This window comes from Tursiops truncatus, chromosome 8, assembly GCF_011762595.2.
Source record: "Tursiops truncatus isolate mTurTru1 chromosome 8, mTurTru1.mat.Y, whole genome shotgun sequence".
Taxonomy (NCBI): Eukaryota; Metazoa; Chordata; class Mammalia; order Artiodactyla; family Delphinidae; genus Tursiops; species Tursiops truncatus.
The window spans coordinates 108049276-108068318 of NC_047041.1; the positions used below are offsets into that span (position 1 = coordinate 108049276).

Consider the following 19043-nt stretch of genomic DNA (forward strand, 5'->3'; position numbering starts at 1 on the left):
GTATCTTTTGATGTTGCTAAACTCACTATTAGTTCAAGGATTTTTTTTTTTCCTTTGGTTTTCTTCAGGATTTCTACATAGATAATGATCTTGTTCATGAATAGAGACAATTTTATTTCTTCTTTTCTTATCTGGATGACTTTTCTGTCTTTCTTTTTCTTTCTTTCTTTCTTTCTTCCACTGTAGTTGATTTACAATACTGTGTTATTTTCAGGTTTACAGCAAAGTGATATATCTATATAATCAGAGATTTAAATGTAAAACCTAAAACTATAAAAAATTTGGAAGAAAAGATGGGAGAAAATCTTTGTGGCAAGGGGTTAGGCAAAGAGTTTTAGACATGACACCAAAAGCATGGATTTACAAATGAAAAAAATAGATAAACTGGACTTCACTAAAATTAAAAACTTTCAGTCATAGGATGGAAGAAAATATCACCAAATTGCATTTCTAGCAAATGACTTGTGTGCAGACTACATAAAGAACTCTCAAAGCTCAACAGTAATGATACGACAGGAAAGAAAACTGCAGATGAGTGTCCCGCATGAATATACATAGAAAACTCTTCGACAAAATATGATCAAGCCAAATCCAGCAGCACTTTTTAAAGGATTATACACTATGACCAAATGGGGATTTATCCCAGGAATGCAAGGGTGATTCAACAGACAAAACTCAATCAATGTAATACATCACATTAATAGAACGGAGGAATAAATTTAATCATCTCAGTTGATGCAGAAAAGTGCATTTGATAAAATCCAACACACTTTCATGATAAAAAGACTCAATAAACTAGGAATAGAAAGAAATTTCCTCAACACGATCAAGGCCATATATGAAAAACACAAAACATCATACTCAGTGATGAGACTGAAACCTTTCCCTTGAGATCAGGAAAAAGACAAGGATACCCAACTTCGTTGCTTCTATACAACATGTCCTGGAAGTTCTAGCCAGAGCAACTGGGCAAGAAAAAGAAATAAAAGGCACCCAAAATCGGAGAGAAAAAAGTAAAACTATTTCTATTTGCAGATAGCATGATCTTATGTATAGAAAATACATAAGGAAGGAAAAAAAAGGAAAGAAAAAAAAAACCTGTTGGAGCTAACAAACAAATTCAACAAAGTTTCAGGATATAAGCTTGACATATAAGAATCAGTTCTATTTCTATACATTAGCAATGAACAATCCAAAAATGAAATTAAGAAAGTCATTCATTTGAAATAGCATCAAAAAGAATAAAATACTTAGTAAAAAATTTAACCAAGAAGGTGAAAGACTTGTACACTGAAAACCAGAAAACATTGCTGGAAGAGATTAAAGAAGGCATAAATAAGTCAATCTAATGTTCATGGACTGGAAGATTTAATATTGTTAAGATGCCTTTTCTCACCAAATGATCCCCAGATTCAATACACTCCCAGGTGAAACTCCAGTGACTTTTTTTTAAGAAATCCAAAACTAAAATTCATATGGAGTTGCAAAGAAACCCAAATAACCAAAGCATTCTTGAAAAGGAAAAAACAAAGTTGGCACAGTTGCTGATTCCAAAAATTGCTACAAAACTACAGGAATCAAAACAATATGATACTGGTGATAAGGACAGACATAAACATCAATGGAATAGAATCGAGGGTTCAGATATAAACCCATACATCTGTGATCAATTGATTTTCTTTTTAAAAAATATTTATTTATTTATTTTTGGCTGCATCAGGTCTTAGTTGCAGCACACAGGATCTTCTGTTGTGGCGCACAGGCTTCTCTCTAGTTGTGGCGTGTTGGTGTGATCAATTGACTTTTTTTTTTTTTTTTTTTTTTTTTTTAATGCAGTACGCGGGCCTCTCACTGTCGTGGCCTCTCCCGTTGCGGAGCACAGGCTCCGGACGCGCAGGCTCAGCGGCCATGGCTCACGGGCCCAGCCGCTCTGCGGCATGTGGGATCTTCCCGGACGGGGGCACGAACCCGCGTCCCCTGCATCGGCAGGCGGACTCTCCACCACTGCGCCACCAGGGAATCCCTCAATTGACTTTCAACAGGGGTGTCAAGACTATTTAATAGGGAAGAAGAGTTTCTTCAATACATGGCATTGGAACAACTGGACATCCACGTGCAAAACAATGGAGTTCAATCCTTACCTCACACCACATACAAAACTCAAAATGAATCAAAGTCTAAAATATTTGATCTAAAACTATACAACTGGGAATTCCCTGGCTGTCCAGTGGTGAGGACTCTGTTCTCTCACTGCCGTGGGCCTGGGTTCGATCCTGGTTGGGAACATAAGATCCCACAAGCTGCATGGTATGGTGGAAAAACAAGAGTCTTACAAGAAAAATAGTAAAAATTAAAATAAACCTATAAAACTCTTAGAAGAAAGTATAGGGGCAAATCTTCATGACCTTGGATTTGCAATGGTTTCCAAAGAAGGTACACAAATGACCAAGAAGCACGTGAAAGATGCCCTCCGTCACTCATCATTGGGGAATCGCGATTCGGAAGCACAATTTCATAGAATTCTAAAATTGATCTAACAATTTGATGAAGTTTTCATTAGTCTCCTAACAGTATCTTTCTGTAAACCTTGACAAGTAGATCCTAGAATTTATATGGAAATGCAGAGGGTCAAAAATTGCTAAAACACTCTTGAAGAAAAACAAGGTGAACAGATTTGATCTGTCAGCTATGAAGACTTATAAAAGTACCGTAACTAAGATAGTGAAGTAGTTGAGGCGTTGTGGCTAAGACAGTATGAAGGATGAGAAAATCAGGCTGATGGCATATAACAGGGAGTGTGGACCTAGACCTAAGACGGCTGGTTCACAGTTACAATGACATTGAAGGGCAGTGGAGAAATATGGTCTTTCAGTAACTAATGCTGGACAACTGGACAGCCGCATAGAAAAAATGAAACTTAGTCACTGCCTAACACCATGTGCAACATAAATTCCAGATCTATATCTGGAACATAAAATAATGATGCTTTGGGAGGTAATATATGGGGTTATCGCCCATATATTATGTTATCTTAATTAAGCAGGAGACAAGAAATAGGAAAGGACTGTAAGTTTCACCATATTAAGAATGTTGTCTCCCTGTGTTCACCAGCCCTAAACTATTTACAACCTTTTCTCAATCCTGGCCAGTTTCCTGCTTGAAAGACCCTTCTTAGAGCAATTGTGCCCTTATCCCAAAGCCTGATAACGACACCCCTTGAGCCATTCTCAGCCCATGCTCTTTCTGGCTTGCGTTTGTTAACTCAGGTTCGTTTGATCATCGACAATTGACAGTCCTTAACTTTTTGAGATATATGCTGAAATCCTTACAGGTAAAATGATACAAGTTCTGAAACCTGCTCCAAAATTAATTTGAAAAAAATAGAGAAAATCAACAGGGATAGATAGGATTTATCATAAATTGTTGAAGCTGAGTAACGGTACATGGGCGTTTGTCTACTTTTGTAATGTTTATAATTCTCTATAATAAAAAAATTATTTTTTTTCTGGTCCTTAAGAGGGGATGTTCATTAAGGCCACAGAAAGGCTGCACTCTATTACCGTGGGTCCCAGGCTCACAGTGTGAAAGCATCCAGCCAAACATAACCTAAGTCACACTGGAGTTTGCAGTTCTGTGGAAGGCGGGGAAGAGCAGTGTGGTCGGAGATTTGAGAGAAATAATTCTTTTCAATACCTTCCTAGGACACTCCTAATGAGTAGAACTAAGAGTAGATACAATTAACTTAAACTTGACATTTAAATCTTGGTTAAAACAAACAAACAAAAAAAGAGTAGAGAATACTTTCTGTGCTTTAGTATTCAGAGAATAAAACTGTGTCACAGTGAGAGAAATTCTTCTGCTTCGAAAACGCTCCCTCCTATGTTCTACCGTGAAAAAAATAAAGCTGCGGGGCTTCCCCGGTGGCGCAGTGGTTGGGAATCTGCCTGCCGATGCAGGGGACGTGGGTTCGTGCCCCGGTCCGGGAGGATCCCACATGCCGCGGAGCCGCTGGACCCGTGAGCCGTGGCCACTGAGCCTGCGCGTCCGGAGCCTGTGCTCCGCAACGGGAGAGGCCACAACAGCGAGAGGCCCGCGTACCGCAAAATAAATAAATAAATAAATAAAGCTGCATATTCTTCCTCAGAAACCTGAATCCTGAAATTGGCCATTATGAGGATCCCACACACAGAGCGATGTCCGATTAGAGGCTTCAAATAGCTATTCACATATGTTGACTGTTTTCTGTGCGTTTGTAATGAGGACCCAGCCAGGGTTGATGTCCTGGAAATCCCTGGGGCTCTCCCTGAAATCTGTGGGTTGAACGTGGCGTTTAGTCATGTAGCTTGTGTTGTGTGTTTCAGAGTAGGGTCCAAACCAGGCAAGGTGTGAGCGGACCCGTCCATTCCTGCTCCAGTTCCCATCAGGGTCCGGTCCTCGTTACCTGTCGCATTTCAGCATGCAACGCTGAGGCAGCCACACGTGGGTGTGGAGGACACAGGCCAGGACCGTCTCTGGAGAGATTCTGAGCGGCAGAGACAACCGGCGACAGCCATTCAGGCGCGATGGAGACAGCTGGTCACAAAGTCCTCTGTGCCGCGCACATGCAGGACACAGCCCGCCTGTCCTTACCTCGGTTCCATCCGGTCTGTCCTTCTATGCTAGTGACTGCTGGGGACCTCGAGCAGGTGCGACTGAAGTCGCTCAGGGCAGTGGATGTGCCCACAAAGGGCAGCAGGAGGGGGCTCTTTGGGGTGATGGACTTGCTCTGTATCCTGATTGTGGTGGTGGCTACACGGACCATACATGTGTTGAAATTCATTTTTTACAACATGTTAATTTTTTAGAAGTCAATTTTACTGCATGCAAAAAAATTTTTTTAATAGGAAGATCTTTCCTATGAAGATCTGCCTGGTCACTTAAGTGTTTGAGGTGCTAAGACATCTGACTGGTTAAATGACACTACTCACAATTTTGAGTGTTCTCATGAATGTCATTAATCGGTCAATGTTGTTAAAGTTTAGCGGTTTTAATTTGCCAAATTTGTGCAAGAAGAGGCCGCAGCAGCTGTTGCAAATACATGTAGAGAAACAACAATGAGATACCACGACACACGCCCTGGTGTGAATGCAAAACGGTGCGGCCACTTTGGAAGACAGTCTGCTGCTTTCTTATAAAGCAGACCATAACCTTACCATGGGATCCAGCAATCGTGGTCCTTGGTGTTTACCCAAAGGAGCTGAAAACTTGTTTCCACACAGAAACCTGCACACAGATGTTTACAGCAGCTTTATTCATAATTGTCAAAACTTGGAAGCAACAAAGATGTCCTTTAATAGGTGAGTGGATAAATAAACTGTGGTCCATTGGACAATGAAATACTGTTCAGCACTAAAAAGGAATGAGCTATCAGGCCATGACAAGGCATGCAGGAACCTTAAAGCATATACCTAAGTGAAAGGAGCCAAGAAGAAGAGGCACAGACTGTATGCGTCCAACCGTATGACGCTCTGGAAAAGGTAAAACTATGGAGACAGTGAAAAGATCCGGGGCTGATGAAGGAGGGGCGAGCAGGTGGCGCGCAGGGGACTTTTAGGGCAGGGCCCTGGGTGGTACTGTCTACAATAGCAGACTCGTGTCATTGTACATTTGTCAAAACCCACAGAATGTACACCACCAAGGTGAACCGTACTGTGAATCATGGGTTTAGTTAATAATAATGTACAATACTGGTTCATCAATTGTAACGAATGTCCCAAACTAATGCCTGGTGCCGGGGAGGCTGGGCACGTGCGTGTGTGAGCTCCATTCTTCCCTAACCCTAAAACTGCTCTAAAGAAAGTCTACTAATGATCTTTAAAATGCATATAAAGTTTAACACAAGAACTACTGGCTTATAAGAAATCCCCTTACTCGATTTGTAATTTACGTGTAAGGATTTCACGGGTGCTGGTTGTAAATGGCCCGAAGCAGGCTCAGGTCTCCCGCCTCCAAAAATGCACCCAAAGGCCAAGGCGCCCCAGGCCCAGGTCTTGCGCGGCATCAGCCCCCGCCCGCCCCCACCGCCCCCGGCCCACCTGCCCGGCGACTGGGAAAGGTCACTGCACGGGCCGACACCCCGCAGGTCCCGCCCGCCGCCCCCGCGGGGGTCCCCTTGTCCCCGGGCGCCCGACCCCAGCGGGCCCGCCGAGGGGCGCCGCCGCGGCGGTGGGGGCGGGCGGGCGGCCGGGGCGACAGCTGGGGGGGCGGCCCTGACCTTCCCGCGCGATCGATGGGGCGCGGCTCGGGCGGCGCGGAGCCGGGGCGGCGCCGACCCCCGCCCGCCCCGCTCCCGCTCCCGGGCGCCGCTATAAAGGGGCCGCGGCCCGACGGCCGCTCAGCCCCCGCCCGGCGCCCACCATGGCCACTCGGGCCCTGCTGCTGCTGCTACTGCTGCTGCCGCCGCCGCTGCTCCGGGGCTGCGCCGCGCGCCCCGCGCCCCCCAGGTGAGCCCGCGGCCCCGGGCCCCGCGCCCGCCCGCCCCCACCTCGCCCCGGCCCTGACCCCCCCCCCCACCCGGCCCCCTCCGCGTCCCCTCCGCAGGGCCCCGCGACACTCGGACGGGACTTTCACCAGCGAGCTCAGCCGCCTGCGGGAGAGCGCGCGGCTGCAGCGGCTGCTGCAGGGCCTGGTGGGGAAGCGCAGGTGAGGGGCGGCGGGATGGGGGTGGACCTGCCAGGGCGCTCCCCAACTCCAGACTAATTCTGACTTGGGGTGGGGAGCAGCGAGCAGGACACAGAGAACAGCACAGCCTGGACCAACTCTGCGGAGGGCCACCTCTGCCTGCTGTGGTCAGACGCGCCCACCCTGCAGGCCTGGTGAGCACCAGTCCCACCCCCCCATCCCCCATTCCCTGCCCCATAGCCTCCCTCCCTGGGGCACCCCAGGTCCCGGGCACAACTGGACACAGCAATGGCCCAGGGGTCTGGGAGGGTGAAACTGTCAGCGCTGGTGACCAGAGAAGGCCCAGTTTCGCCGGGTGGGCAGCGGTCTCCAGCACCAAGACCCCAACCCCTAACCTGGCTGTCTCTGCAGGATGCCCCTGAGGCCCCCCGAGGATCAAGCCTGGTCTCCCCAGATGCCTCTTGGACTGAGGGCTGGGGTCATGGTGTCAGAGCCAGCCATCCCTGCTGCTGAGGGGACCCAGAGGAGGCCCTGAGGAAGAAGGAACCTCCCAAGGGGAGCCTGGACAGGGGAGGGGGGCGGAGGAGGGGGGGTTGCAGTTGGCACCAATAAAGGAGCAATTCAGACCCTGGCCCTGTGAGCCCGCTCTGTGCGCCGTCTGGGTACCATCGAGGAAGCTGCTGCAGGGCATGGCTGCCAGAGGGAAGGAGAGACCCATCCTCGGGATTCTAGGACCGTGGCTATGCGCAGCTGCCCTTTCAACCTGGGAAGCCAGCAGGGAGCCTCATCTTTCTGCTTCCTTCTCTCCTGCCCCATCCACTGAGCTCCCTGGAAGCCGCCCGGCACCTCTGGCATCCACACAGCAAACATTCAGGGGCTCTGGGAGATGTCCCCTAGATCCTGCCCCGGGGGGCAGCGGTGAGGGGGCAAGGAGGCTCGGCCAAGCAGGAAGAGGCGACAGGCAGGACCCAGCAGGCCACTCCCCAGTGAAGGTACCTGAGCATGAGTCCTGGCTCCCGGTCCAGGCGTGCAGTCTGGATGGGTGGCTTGACCTCCCGGGGCCTGTGGAGCAGGGCTGGTGGTGACACCCCAAGTGCCAGGCTGCAGGAGGCCTTGTACGAAGGTGTTTCAGGCGCGCGTGGCCTGGGGCCTGGAGGTGCGAAGGGCTCCACCGGACCCATCACAGCAGCCCCTCCCCCACCCAGTGTCCTCTCCCAGCTGCTGGGCTTAGGGGGCTGAGGAAAGATGGAGGTGGGGCAGTTGGGGGCCTCTGCCATGGGCCCCTCACAAGGATGCCCCTCTGTCGGGGCCCAGGGTCCCCCCCCAGCTGCCAGCTGCCCCGAAGCACTGCCATCCTTGTCACTGTGACCCCGCCCAGCCCCCTGGAAGAAGCTGGCTTGTTTCTGGGACAGGCAGGGGAGTCCCTAGGACGCATATAACCTTTCCCCTCCAGACCTGTCCCCTAAACTTGGGGACAGGAGGTGGGCCCGGAGGGGAACACCTGCGGCCTGAGCCTGAACCTCCCGGGCCGCCTTAGGAGCTGTGCCCACGAGGGTTCTGGCAGAGGGGCCCAGCAGAGGGCCATCCCGGGTTGGGGGGCAAGTACAGCAAACACAGAGGCCCACCCCAGCCCCAGCCCGCCCAGGCCCCCAGTGCCCGCCCACCAGCTCTGGGTTCCTCTGTCTTGGGGTCCGTGGGTTGAGCCCCCGTCAGCCCCTGCATGCGGCCTGGTTCCGGCCGGGTAACCACCTGGTCTGCCCCTCCTGGCAGCCGGCGAGGCCTGGCCGGCGGCCGGCGGGGGCCCCCTTGGTGGAGGCCAGTCCTGCGGTTGGTTGGCGGCAGTCGTTGTAAAGGGTCATAAAGTGGGGCGGCGCCTGGCAGGGGCGAAGGTCGCCCCGGCAGACACTGCGCCAGCAGCACAGCCGCTCAGAGGGTCCCAGACGCCAGACGGGCCCACAGCCTCCCCCGGGGCCGCCCGCCTGCCGAGATGGTGACTTGGGCCCTACTGCTTCCTCTGCTCGTGGCCGTGGCCCAGGCCCAGGGTACTGGGGGCAGTGGCAGAGGGGCGGGGTGGCAGGCAGGGGCCTGGCAGGCACCGACCCTTCCTCTCCAACTTCCAGTCTGCTCTGTGGAAAAGAACTTCTTCGAAGTCAGTGAGAACACGAGTCCCGGGCAGCTACTCCTCAACATTACCGTCCCTGAGGGCCAGCAGGTGACCCTCGGACCCTCGCCCACCCGCTTCGCATTTCGGATCCAGGGGACTCAGCTGTTTCTCAATGTGACCCCGGACTACGAGGTGTGGATGGCGGGCCCAGAGCTGGCTGTGCCCACGGGGTCAGCGGGGGTGGCCGACCCTCCATGGGCCCCAGGCGGCCACCCACACTCTTCCCCAGAGAAGGGCTCTCTGGGGATCTTTGGGTCTCAGTTTGCCCAGGGGGCCTCTCGGGCCCCCAGGCTTGGCTGAGGGCTGGCCCTGAGGGGGTGGGGCCCTCGGGGGACGAAGCTGCCTGGGCCCCGCCGCCCTCTGGACTCAGCATGGGTGACAGGGACCCTTGGCCAGCACCTGCTGCTCTCGCCCTCTGTCTCCTCACCTGTGGAATGGGGCGGGGGGTTGGGCCAGCTGCCCAGGTGATTCCCACACCTGCCCGCCCCCGCAGGAGAACTCAATGCTGGAAGCAGTCCTGGAGTGCAAGAGGGATGACACTGTGGTGAGTCTGCCCCTCAGACCCCCTCCGGCATCCCCACATCCCCACCCTCCCTGTGATGTCAGAGGGCTCCGGCTTGGACCTCTGTGCCCTGCTCTGCCTGGCCCACGGTCACTCCCTGGCGACCTCACCCAGTGGTGTGTTTCAAGTGTCACCTCTGTGCCGGCAATGCCCACACTTCCCCCAGCCCAGACTGTGCCTCGAGCCGCAGACTCACAAACCCGGCCCCGGACGGACATCACACCCCACAGACACCCCCACCCCGAGATCCAAGGCCCCCCCAAAGGCGCCTCGCCCTGCCAGCTCAGTCCTCACTTCCCCCTCCCCACGCCGGTCCTCCAGCAAATCTGCCGGCTGACTGGGCCTGACACCAGCATCTTCTGCTGGTCCATCTGTTCCCCTCTCGGCCCCGCCCACCCCAGTCCACTCTCCGAATGGCAGGAGAACGATCCTATCCGGTAAAGCAAGCAGCGGTCCCTGCCCTCCCAAATAAAGCGAATAAAGGCCCAGCGGCACGCCGCGCCCCCAGCCCCCCACCCCGGCTGCTCCCTGTCACCTCCTCGGAGAGGCGCCCGCCTCCCTGGCCCCTCGCACCAGTCAGCTCTGTGGTCTCCCTGAGCCCCGTGGGTGCCCCCCGCCCGCCGTCACAGCACACCACCCACAAATACCTCAGGATGAGCCTCCAGCGGACAAGGCCGCTTCTGCTTAACGCGGTAGCGTTGTCACGTCCGGAAGAGGCAGGGGCTCCTCAGCAGCGCGGCATCCAACGCCCACACCCCGCCAGCTCCCACCCCGCCAGCTCCCACCCCGCCAGCTCCCACCCCACCAGCTCCAGAGCGGCCGTTCACAGTCTCCTGCCAGCAAGGGCCGCCCAGTGCAGCTGCCTGATGTTTCTCTCACGTCTCTTTCAACACACGGTGCCCTGATTTTCCGTGAGACTGATGCTTGAAGAAATTCAATTGTTTCGCCGTTTTCCTCATTTGGGGTCTTGCTGGTTGCGCCCCCAGTGCCTGCGTTATTTTTCGCCAGGGCATTCGCACCTTCTGTGCTTTAAAAAAATTGCTTTCTGTTCCTTGTCCGTAACGCCTGCTGGAGCGGGAGCCCCAGGCAGAGAGCTGTCTTGGGAACTGTACCCCAGCGCCTAGAATGAGCTCACGCCGCTGGGCCGGGGACCCTCCTCCCTCCCCCAGGTGACCAGCCTGAGGGTGTTTGTGTCAGTGCTGGATGTCAACGACAACCCGCCCAGGTTCCCCTTTGTAGTCAAGGTCCAAAGGGTGCCAGAGGTGAGTGGAAGGGAGCAGCAGTTCACACCATCTGGGGCATCTGGCACCTGGGATGGGGGGCAGAGGGCTAGTGGCTGGGGGTCTCACCCTGGGGACACGGGCGTGGCCAGACCGACCCCCCTCCGTACCCCAGGACACTAAAGTGAATGCCGTCGTCATCCCCGAGACAGAGCTGAAGGCCCAGGACCTCGACAAAGATGACGTCCTGTTCTACACCCTCCAGGAAGTGACCCCGGTCAGTGCCCCCAGCCCTCCCCTTTGGGTATCCCCACCTCTGCGTGTCCTCCCGGGGTCCCAGGCTGAGTCCCCCACCTCCCTAGGGTGCCAGCGGCTTCTTCTCTTTGGTGGGTGCGAACCGCCCAGAGCTGCGGCTGGACCGGTCACTGGACTTCGACAGGTGGCCGAACATGACCTTCCAACTGCTGGTCCGGGTGAGCAGGCCACTCCCGCCCTCATCCCGGACGCCCACGGCCCCACCCAAGCCGCTCCAGCCACAGGCCCCCAGGCCTGACGGCAGGGCTGCGGTGCTGCAGGACACGCGAGAGGAGAACGTGGAGCCCAGCCACACGGCCACAGCCACCTTGGTCCTGGAGGTGCGGCCCGCCGACCTGCGGGCCCCCTGGTTCCTGCCCTGCACATACTCTGACGGTTTTGTCTGCGTCGAAGCCCAGTACCACGGGGCTGTGCCCACAGGCCACACACTGGTACGGGGGCCGTGGAGGACCAGGGCAGCATGAGCACGGGCCTGGCTGCCACGGGGTCAGAGTGGGTTGTGATTTTCAAGCAAATGTGAACGATTTTTCGTAAACCAATCTTGCCCCACCCCATGGTGGCAAGTGGGACACAGGGCCTCTGAAATTCAAATGAGGAAACAGGGTCCAGCTGTCCTCAGGGCAGAGCCAGCCAGGCCCCTGGGACCCAGTGAGGGACCCCAGGGACCGACCTGGGTCCCTGACTGCCCCCTGGGGCTACTCCAGATCTCCTTGAGGGGAGCGGGAGGGGCACCAGCTCCACAGCGTACCCTCCCCTCCCTGTTCCCGCAGTCAGGACCCCTCATCCTGCATCCTGGACCCATCTACGCCGTGGACGGGGACCGGGGCATCCATCAGCCCATTGTGTACAGCATCATCAGGGGTGAGTGGGCACCAGCCCCCAACTTCTCTCTCCATGCAACACCCTGACCCCGTCCCCACATGGGCAGAACCAGCTGTGACACTGGGACCTCAGGCCTCCAGAGGGGACTGCGGCCAAACCGTCCTGCCGTCCTCCCAGGAAACGAGGATGGCTCGTTCTCCATTGATGCCAACACAGGCAACCTCACCATGACCAAGAGCATCCCCAGCCCCAAGACCTTCCTTCTGCTGGTCAAGGTGGGTGCCCGCACAGGGCCAGGTCTCCACGGGCCCTTCCTGGGCCCCTGGCTACAGGGCTCACCCTTCAAGGACCTGCTGGTCACTGCGGCCTCTCCAACCCCCAGGGCGAGCAGGCGGATCACGCCAGGTACTCGGTGACCCAGGTCACGGTGGAGGCCCAGGCCGCCAGCGGGAGCCCGCCCCGCTTCCCCCAGAGCCTGTACCGCGGCACCGTGGCGCTCGGCTCTGGGGTAGGCGTGGCCATCAAGGATGCAGCTGCCCCCTCCCAGGCTCTGAGGATCCGGGCCCAGGATCCTGAGTTCCCAGTAGGCACCGCCTGGTCCCTGGGTCTGCCCGGCCTCCTGCCGTGGGGGGGTTGGAGCGGTCTGGGGAGCAGCCTGGGCTCAGGACTCACTGGGGCCACGTCCAGGACCTCAACTCGGCCATCACGTATCGGGTCACCAACAACTCTAACTTCCGGATGGACGGGGAGGCCATGCTGACTGACGCTTCGCTGGTGCACGCCGGGGTCTTCTACGCAGAGGTGAGAGGCGGGCAGCATCTCCGAGGGCCAGGGGTCAAGCTGGAGCCCAGGAGGGACAAGCCCCCTTCCTGCCCAGGTTGAGGCCAGGAACACGGTGACCTCAGGCACAGCGACCACGGTCGTGGAGGTTCAAGTCTCAGAACAGGAACCCGCCCCCACAGGTGAGCCTCCCAGGGACCCCGGGTCGGCTCGGGGAGGGCTTCTTGCTAGGAGGAGTGGCGAGCCTGAGCCCTGGCCCTGGCCCCAGGCCCCCCCCCGTCCCCAGAGACAGCAGGAACAACCAGAGCCTCCAGCGGCACCACGTCGGAAGCCCCTCGGCCCCCTGAGCCCTCTTGGGGGTCCTCCACGACCAGCTCTGGGGGCGACAGCAGCCCGCGCCCCTCCTCAGGCACAACTCTGAGGCCTCCGGCCTCCTCCACGCCTGGGGGGCCCCCCAGTGCGGGAACCAGCCCCTCCTCGCCATCAGCCTCACCCAGTGGGGGCTCAGCACAGACCTCAAAGCCAGGAACCTCTCTGCCAATGTCCCCTGGACCCAGCAGGACCACCCCGCCTACAGGTAGCACCACCATTTACCCTAGTTACCTTCATGCTCTCTGACTCAGGACTCTGGGCGGTCGCTGTGGGGTAGGGTCCACCCCAGGTCGGCCCAGCACGACCATGGGGACCACGAAACCCCAAGGGGGGGTCTGGCAAAGAGACAGGTCCTGGGGGGCCCCAGGAGGTAAGCTAGGGAAGATGTGTGGAGGGTGGGGCAGAGGCCAGACTTAGGATCCAGTGACCCCCCCAATTCCCAGGGCCATTCAGCCCACGGGCCCCGTGCTACCCTCAGCTCCCTGCCTGGCACGTTGGCCCCCTACCACCCACCTGGAACTGGTGGGCACTGACCCCCTCCCCGCTCCCAGTAGCCCGGCCTATCGGGGCTCCCTGGCGGGGGTCAGTGGCACCCACTCCTCCAAACGTCATCTCCGGTGGCCAGGCCTAGCCTGCTCTTCGGGTGTCCCGAGCTTGCCCCAGGCTGGCCTGGGAGTGCTTGCGGTGGGACAGCAAGCGGGCAGCGGTGTTGCCAGCAGGGACGCCTGGGACCGGAGGAAGCAGCCCGCCAGCGGGTGGCAGCTCAGACGCAAGCCGCTTCTCGGTGGTGGACATGGCGGCGCTGGGCGGGGTGCTGAGCGCGCTGCTCCTTCTGGCTCTCATCGCCCTCATAGTCCTCGTCCACAAGCACTACGGCCACCGACTCAAGTGCTGCTGTGGCAAAGCGCTGGTGAGGCCCTCGGGGTGGGGGAAAGGACAGGAGAGAGGACGGGGGGCGGTGGAGAAGCGGCAGGATGGAGAGAGAGGCAGCGTGGAGGCCAGGAGTCCATCCGGGAGATGCAGGGCAGAGGTGAGGAGGGACGGGGCATACACACCATAGCCCACAGATGGGGGGAAGGGCAGAGAGAGGCAGAGCGTCTAGCCACCTGTCTCTGGGGGAACAGGGGTGGTCTGAGCCCAGGCCTGGTCTGGTTGATTGCTGGTTCCCGCCTGCCCCCCAGGAGCCCCAGCCCCAAGGCTTTGACAACCAGGCCTTCCTCAACAACCCCGACGAGGCCAGCTGGGCGCCGGCTCCTAGCCCCTCATCCAGTCCCGTCCCGCCGGCTCCCCCAGAGCCTGCACCCCCAGAACCCAAGCCCCCCAGCCCGGAGACCCTCCGCCGAGTCGCCGAGTCCCCTACGGTGGCCCTGGATGGGGACGGCCCGGCCGCTGTGAGGTCCATCCTGACCAAGGAGCGGCGGCCTGAGGGTGGCTACAAGGCGGTGTGGTTCGGCGAGGACATCGGGGCCGAGGCCGACGTGGTGGTCCTCAACATGCCTGCCTCGGAAGTGGACGGTGCTGGCGACGAGGGCAGCGAGGGCAGCGGCGACGAGGGCGCAGAGGCGGGCCTGCGCGGGGGTGCCCAGGACGCGCCTCGCTCCGACTCCGTCTACCTCTAGTGTGGCCGCCCCTCCTCTCCCGGCGAGTCTGGGTCACTGCAGTCGGCTTGGTGGCTCTCCCCCGACTCCATTGCGCAGAATAAAGTGACATTTTCGGATCTGCTGGGACGCGTGGGGTCTGCCCCAAGGGGCTGCCAGTGGGGGCTGTCAGGACGTGGTCCATTTGCTCCCGCCCTGCACTGAGTCCTCCTCAGAGGGACCGCCAGGGGCGCCGTGGGGGCGGAGAGGGGTGGGCGGGGTCGTTCCCTGCCCAGAGCACTGGGTGCCGTTTCCCGTAAACCACCTGCTGCGCCCGCGGGGCTTCCCAGGCTCGGTGCCAGCTGGTGGCCAGGAAGTTCCTCTCCTTGTCTAACCACAGCTGACCCAACACAGAGATTCTTCCCCTGGGGGAGGCAGAGGAGCCACCTGAGGACACTCATTTGGGAGAGCATGGGCCCGGGGACCTTCCAGGGGCTCACACTTCTGCGTCTGTGGGCTACAGTGAGGGCAGTAAACACGCTGGGGTGCCCTCGGAGGCACGTGGTCCAGGTGGCTGGGCTGTGACGGGCGGTGCGGGGTGGAGGCGGGTGGTTTGGCCCAGTGTGACAGTGGCCTGCAGGCCCTGGGCCCCGGGCAGCAGGTGGGGCCAGTGGGTGCACAGGACAGAGGCTGTGGACGCGACCCAGAGCCACGGAGCTGGGGACCGAGCCTCCTCCACTGGCTTCCTCAGGGGCGACCCTCAGTCAGGACTTCAGCCCCGACCACCGCCACTGTCCCTTATGCATCACTGGCGTTTTTTCCTCACGAAAAGGCATTTCCGATTCCTTTCCAAATATTTTAATCTCGATAGTATTTGAGTATTCTTGCCTGGACAACTGTCACTGGTAAGAACCCAAAGAGCACAGCTGCATCTCCTCCCACGCACCCCCCTCACCCGCTCGTCCGCTCAGGAACCTGACTGGTTTTATTTCCGATCCCGGGGTCCCCAGCTTATCCCACTGCTTCTCCCACCACGTTGGTTGCTGGCGCCCCAGCCCCCCGCAGCGCTGGGTGAGGGAGGGCAGCGGCTGGACTCCGAAGGGGCTGTGCCCTGCGGCAGCCAGGACCCCAGTGCCTCCCCCGCCCGCGGGAGCACGTGACTTCCCCGGCCCCGGCCCCGCCTCCGGCCCCCGCCACCATAAAAGCGCTTGCTCCGGAGCCCCAGCGGAGCCGAAATTTCCCGCGCCGGCGGTGCCACTACCAGGTACTCGGGACTCCCAACCCACGCGGAGCGAGAAAGGCAGCGACGGCCGCGTCGGACCCCAGGTTCGCTCCGCGGAGCAGTGACCAGGAGGGGGCGGGCAGAGCGGGTGACGGCGAGGGGCACGGGTCCGGAACTGGGGGACCTGGAGGCGGAGATCGCGGTGACGCGCGGGGTGGGGCGGGTTAGGTTTCGTTTTCCCGCAGCGCGCGGTTTCGTTTTCCTACGGCCGTTCCCGTCGCGCCCCCGCAGGGCCCAGCCCGGACGCCGGCTCGACACCTGTGGCCCCTCGTGTGCCCGAGGCCCCGCCGCATCTGTAGCCACACCCATCGCCTCCTTGGCCAGGACTCACCTGGGCAACACCGTGGCCAGAAGTCCTCAACTTCCATCTGTGATCCCAACACTTGGGACCCCAACACCCGGGACTACCTGCGGAGACTCACGCGGAACCCTCCTCTCACCTGCGCTATCCCCCGACTGCCCCCGCGACCCCAGCCCTCGCCGCGGAGGGCGCGCCGCTCTCTCTACGCCCAGCCCTTGCGGAGGGAGCAATGGCCGTGGCTCCCGACGGGTGAGCCCGCCGCGCTGCCCGCTGCCGACCCCACCCACGCCCCCGGTGGCCCGCGCGCGCCCTGACGCCCGGCTGCTCCGCCCGCAGGGGGACCCCGCGCGTGCTCTTCGGAGACTGGCTTCTGGGCGAGGTCAGCAGCGGCCGCTACGAGGGACTACGGTGGCTGGACGCGGCCCGAACGTGCTTCCGCGTGCCCTGGAAGCACTTTTCGCGGAAGGACCTGGGAGAGGCCGACTCGCGCATCTTCAAGGTGGGACCCCAGCCCCGCCCGGGGCGGGGGAGGGCCGGTCCAGGCCCAGGCCCGAGTGTCCGGTCCGCGTAATCCACTCAGTCTCTCTCCCCAGGCCTGGGCTGTGGCCCGCGGCAGGTGGCCTCTCCGCAGCAGCGCAGGTGCCCGGCCTGCCGCTGAGAGTGCGCTCCGAGCTTCCTGGAAAACCAACTTCCGCTGCGCCCTGCACTGTACGCGGCGCTTCGTGATGTTGCAAGACAACTCGGGGGACCCTACCGACCCTCATAAGGTGTACATGGTCACCCCCGGGCCGGCGTGCGGAGGTGAGGAGGCCACGGCAGGGCTGCCGGCAGGGAGACTTGGCTCTGTCCTGGGAGCAGCCGCTGGGTCGGATTTTCGGTTTTAGAAAACTGGCATGAGAGAGGCTGGTGCCAGATTGCTGGGGGATGGCGGGGCCGGGGTGAGGGCGTGTGGCGCGGCTAGCGGGGACTGGGGATTGCTGGGAGGAAGCTCATGGGCCTGTTGGGATCAGTGAAGGAGAAGTGCGGTTGAGCTTTGAGGAGCTGCCCAGGGATTCACACCTAGGTGTCCCACTCCAGAGTCACAAATCCAGTGTTCCCCCAACCCTAATTCTCCCTCAGAAAGCCCAAGCATTATTAGCCAGGGGGAGGACAAGGCCCTTGAAGATGCCCCACCTACAAGGGTAAGGTCACTGCCCTCTTGGATTCCACCTTGGGGCTGCCCCCTCTCACTGGGCTGGGGAGCTGCTGAGTTATGCTGGGACTGTCTGTCCTCTCCTGCAGGATGGGCTTCTGGGGCCATACCTGGCAGCAGATGCTGGCGAGAGGCTGGGGCATGGGCTGGCCGGGCTGAGCCCTGAGCCCTGTGCCCCAAGCCCAGCTGGAGATGCTGGGGACCTATTGATCCAGGCTCTGCAGCAGAGCTGCCTGGAGGACCATGTGCTGAAAGCTGCGTGTGGGGTGGAGCCGATAGCCCCTGGGGCTCCTGGTGAGGGGCTGTTGGAGGGGGATGCTCTGCCCTGCAGAATTCTGTGTGCCAAGGGGAGGAACAGGCAGGACAGCAGAGTCTCCGGGGAGAGAGGGCTCGGGGGAAGGGGGTGCCCAGCAGGGACGGTGCTGGCCAGAGGTGGGCCACCATCCCTGCTGGGCACAGCTGAGCCTCCTCAGGTCCAGAGCTCCCTGCTTGGGAGTTGTGCCCGCCACAGTAAATGTGGCGCCCCAGCCCCAGGCCCAGGTGACAGGAGCTAGGGGACATGTGGAAGGAAATGGGAGGAGCTGGCGGCTCGGGTGCCAGCTCAGGCCTGCCTTCCTCTCCAGACACAGGCCCACCCCCAGCCCCGTGGCAGCCGCGAGAGGCGGAGCCCCGCACCACAGCCTCCCCCAGTGCCTGCACCCTGATGGCAGGGCATCTACACGTGGCTGGTCCCACCTGCTCACAGCTCGGTCTGCACACACTGCCCAGCTTGGGGGCCCTGGACTTGACCATCACGTACAAGGGCCGAACAGTGCTGCGGGAGGTGGTGGGGCGCCCGAGCTGTGTGCTCCTGTATGGCCCCCCCGATGTAGGTGGTGGGGCTTCAGAGCACCAGCGAGTAGCCTTTCCTAGCCCCGCCGAGCTGCCCGACCAGAAGCAGCTCCACTACACAGAGAAGCTGCTGCAGCACGTAGCCCCCGGCCTACAGCTGGAACTCCGGGGTCTCAGGCTGTGGGCCCGGCGCCTGGGCAAGTGTAAGGTCTATTGGGAGGTGGGAGGGCCCCTGGGCTCGGCCAGCTCCTCCACCCCCGCCCGCCTGCTGCCCCGGAACTGCGACACCCCCATCTTTGACTTCAGCACCTTCTTCCAAGGTCAGTGATGCACCTGCCCTGGGGCTGAGGGCCTCCCCGCCTCCCCCCACCCCCCCCTCACCAAAGCCCTGTCCTGCAGAACTGGGGGAGTTTGAGGCCTGCCGGCGCCGGGGCTCCCCTCACTACACCATCTATCTGGGCTTTGGGCAGGACCTGTCAGTGGGAAGGCCCAAGGAGAAGAGCCTGGTCCTGGTGAAGGTGAGGTGGAGGGTCCCTGGGGTGGGGGTGGGGGGAGGGAGGGAGGCTGCACACAGCCCTCCCCCCACCTGACCGCGCCCTCCCCACAGTTGGAGCCATGGCTGTGCCGGGCATACCTGGAGGGCGTGCAGCGCGAAGGCGCGTCCTCTCTGGACAGCGGCAGCCTCAGCCTCTGCCTGTCCAGCTCCAACAGCCTCTATGATGACCTGGAGCACTTCCTGGAGCACTTCCTGATGGAGGCGGAGCAGCCCGGCTAGGCTGGGTCCCCAACCCCTCCCAATCTAATAAAAAGATCCCAAGAACCAGTGCTGGTGTCCTGACCAGGGGCAGGCTTGAGACTGAGGCTTGGGAGGGGCACTGTGGATGCGAGGTTCACCCCACTTCACGGGAAGCCCGTGACCTGTGGTCCCAGGAAGGGAGCCCCCTGCCCCGCCCACGTTGGCCTCC

General features: G+C 59.3%; 3 protein-coding genes across 6 annotated transcripts; all 3 read left to right on the plus strand.

The window, feature by feature from the left end:
- The first annotated feature begins 1887 nt into the window (after nucleotides 1–1887).
- SCT (secretin) lies at nucleotides 1888–7209 on the plus strand. Its single transcript, XM_033861528.2, has 4 exons — nucleotides 1888–6482; nucleotides 6580–6681; nucleotides 6762–6854; nucleotides 7072–7209. Exons 1-4 carry the CDS (start codon nucleotides 6397–6399, stop codon nucleotides 7193–7195), a joined length of 405 nt encoding a protein of 134 aa, XP_033717419.1. The 5' UTR covers nucleotides 1888–6396; the 3' UTR covers nucleotides 7196–7209.
- Nucleotides 7210–8647: 1438 nt separating this feature from the next.
- Nucleotides 8648–14530, plus strand: CDHR5 (cadherin related family member 5). Its single transcript, XM_033861755.2, has 16 exons — nucleotides 8648–8702; nucleotides 8781–8956; nucleotides 9318–9368; nucleotides 10556–10648; nucleotides 10782–10883; nucleotides 10969–11079; nucleotides 11182–11352; nucleotides 11692–11782; nucleotides 11921–12018; nucleotides 12126–12326; nucleotides 12431–12544; nucleotides 12621–12705; nucleotides 12792–13100; nucleotides 13374–13512; nucleotides 13559–13805; nucleotides 14077–14530. Exons 1-16 carry the CDS (start codon nucleotides 8648–8650, stop codon nucleotides 14512–14514), a joined length of 2481 nt encoding a protein of 826 aa, XP_033717646.1. The 3' UTR covers nucleotides 14515–14530.
- Nucleotides 14531–15645: 1115 nt separating this feature from the next.
- Nucleotides 15646–18901, plus strand: IRF7 (interferon regulatory factor 7). Of its 4 annotated transcripts, none has more exons than XM_033861565.2 (9): nucleotides 15646–15798; nucleotides 15923–16304; nucleotides 16392–16554; nucleotides 16649–16856; nucleotides 17175–17236; nucleotides 17337–17541; nucleotides 17871–18398; nucleotides 18478–18596; nucleotides 18686–18901. In XM_033861565.2, exons 2-9 carry the CDS (start codon nucleotides 16285–16287, stop codon nucleotides 18851–18853), a joined length of 1473 nt encoding a protein of 490 aa, XP_033717456.1. In that variant the 5' UTR covers nucleotides 15646–15798; nucleotides 15923–16284; the 3' UTR covers nucleotides 18854–18901. The 4 variants fall into 4 exon arrangements, with proteins under 4 accessions (XP_033717456.1, XP_033717454.1, XP_033717457.1 ...); XM_033861564.2 differs by having other exon boundaries at nucleotides 15667–15798; nucleotides 15986–16304; XM_033861563.2 differs by having other exon boundaries at nucleotides 15650–16304.
- Nucleotides 18902–19043: the final 142 nt, after the last annotated feature.

Bases quoted from the DNA above. Each gene is read 5' to 3' on its own strand.
- IRF7 (XM_033861565.2), top strand. From the start codon at position 16,285: ATGGCCGTGGCTCCCGACGG. The intron at 16,857-17,174 runs GTGAGGAGGCCA...ATTCTCCCTCAG, and splicing joins CCCCGGGCCGGCGTGCGGAG to AAAGCCCAAGCATTATTAGC. The intron at 18,597-18,685 runs GTGAGGTGGAGG...CCCTCCCCACAG, and splicing joins AGAGCCTGGTCCTGGTGAAG to TTGGAGCCATGGCTGTGCCG.
- SCT (XM_033861528.2), top strand. From the start codon at position 6,397: ATGGCCACTCGGGCCCTGCTGCTGCTGCTACTGCTGCTGCCGCCGCCG. The intron at 6,483-6,579 runs GTGAGCCCGCGG...TCCCCTCCGCAG, and splicing joins GCGCGCCCCGCGCCCCCCAG to GGCCCCGCGACACTCGGACG. The intron at 6,855-7,071 runs GTGAGCACCAGT...CTGTCTCTGCAG, and splicing joins GCGCCCACCCTGCAGGCCTG to GATGCCCCTGAGGCCCCCCG.
- CDHR5 (XM_033861755.2), top strand. From the start codon at position 8,648: ATGGTGACTTGGGCCCTACTGCTTCCTCTGCTCGTGGCCGTGGCCCAG. The intron at 9,369-10,555 runs GTGAGTCTGCCC...TCCCTCCCCCAG, and splicing joins GCAAGAGGGATGACACTGTG to GTGACCAGCCTGAGGGTGTT. The intron at 11,080-11,181 runs GTGAGCAGGCCA...GCGGTGCTGCAG, and splicing joins CCTTCCAACTGCTGGTCCGG to GACACGCGAGAGGAGAACGT.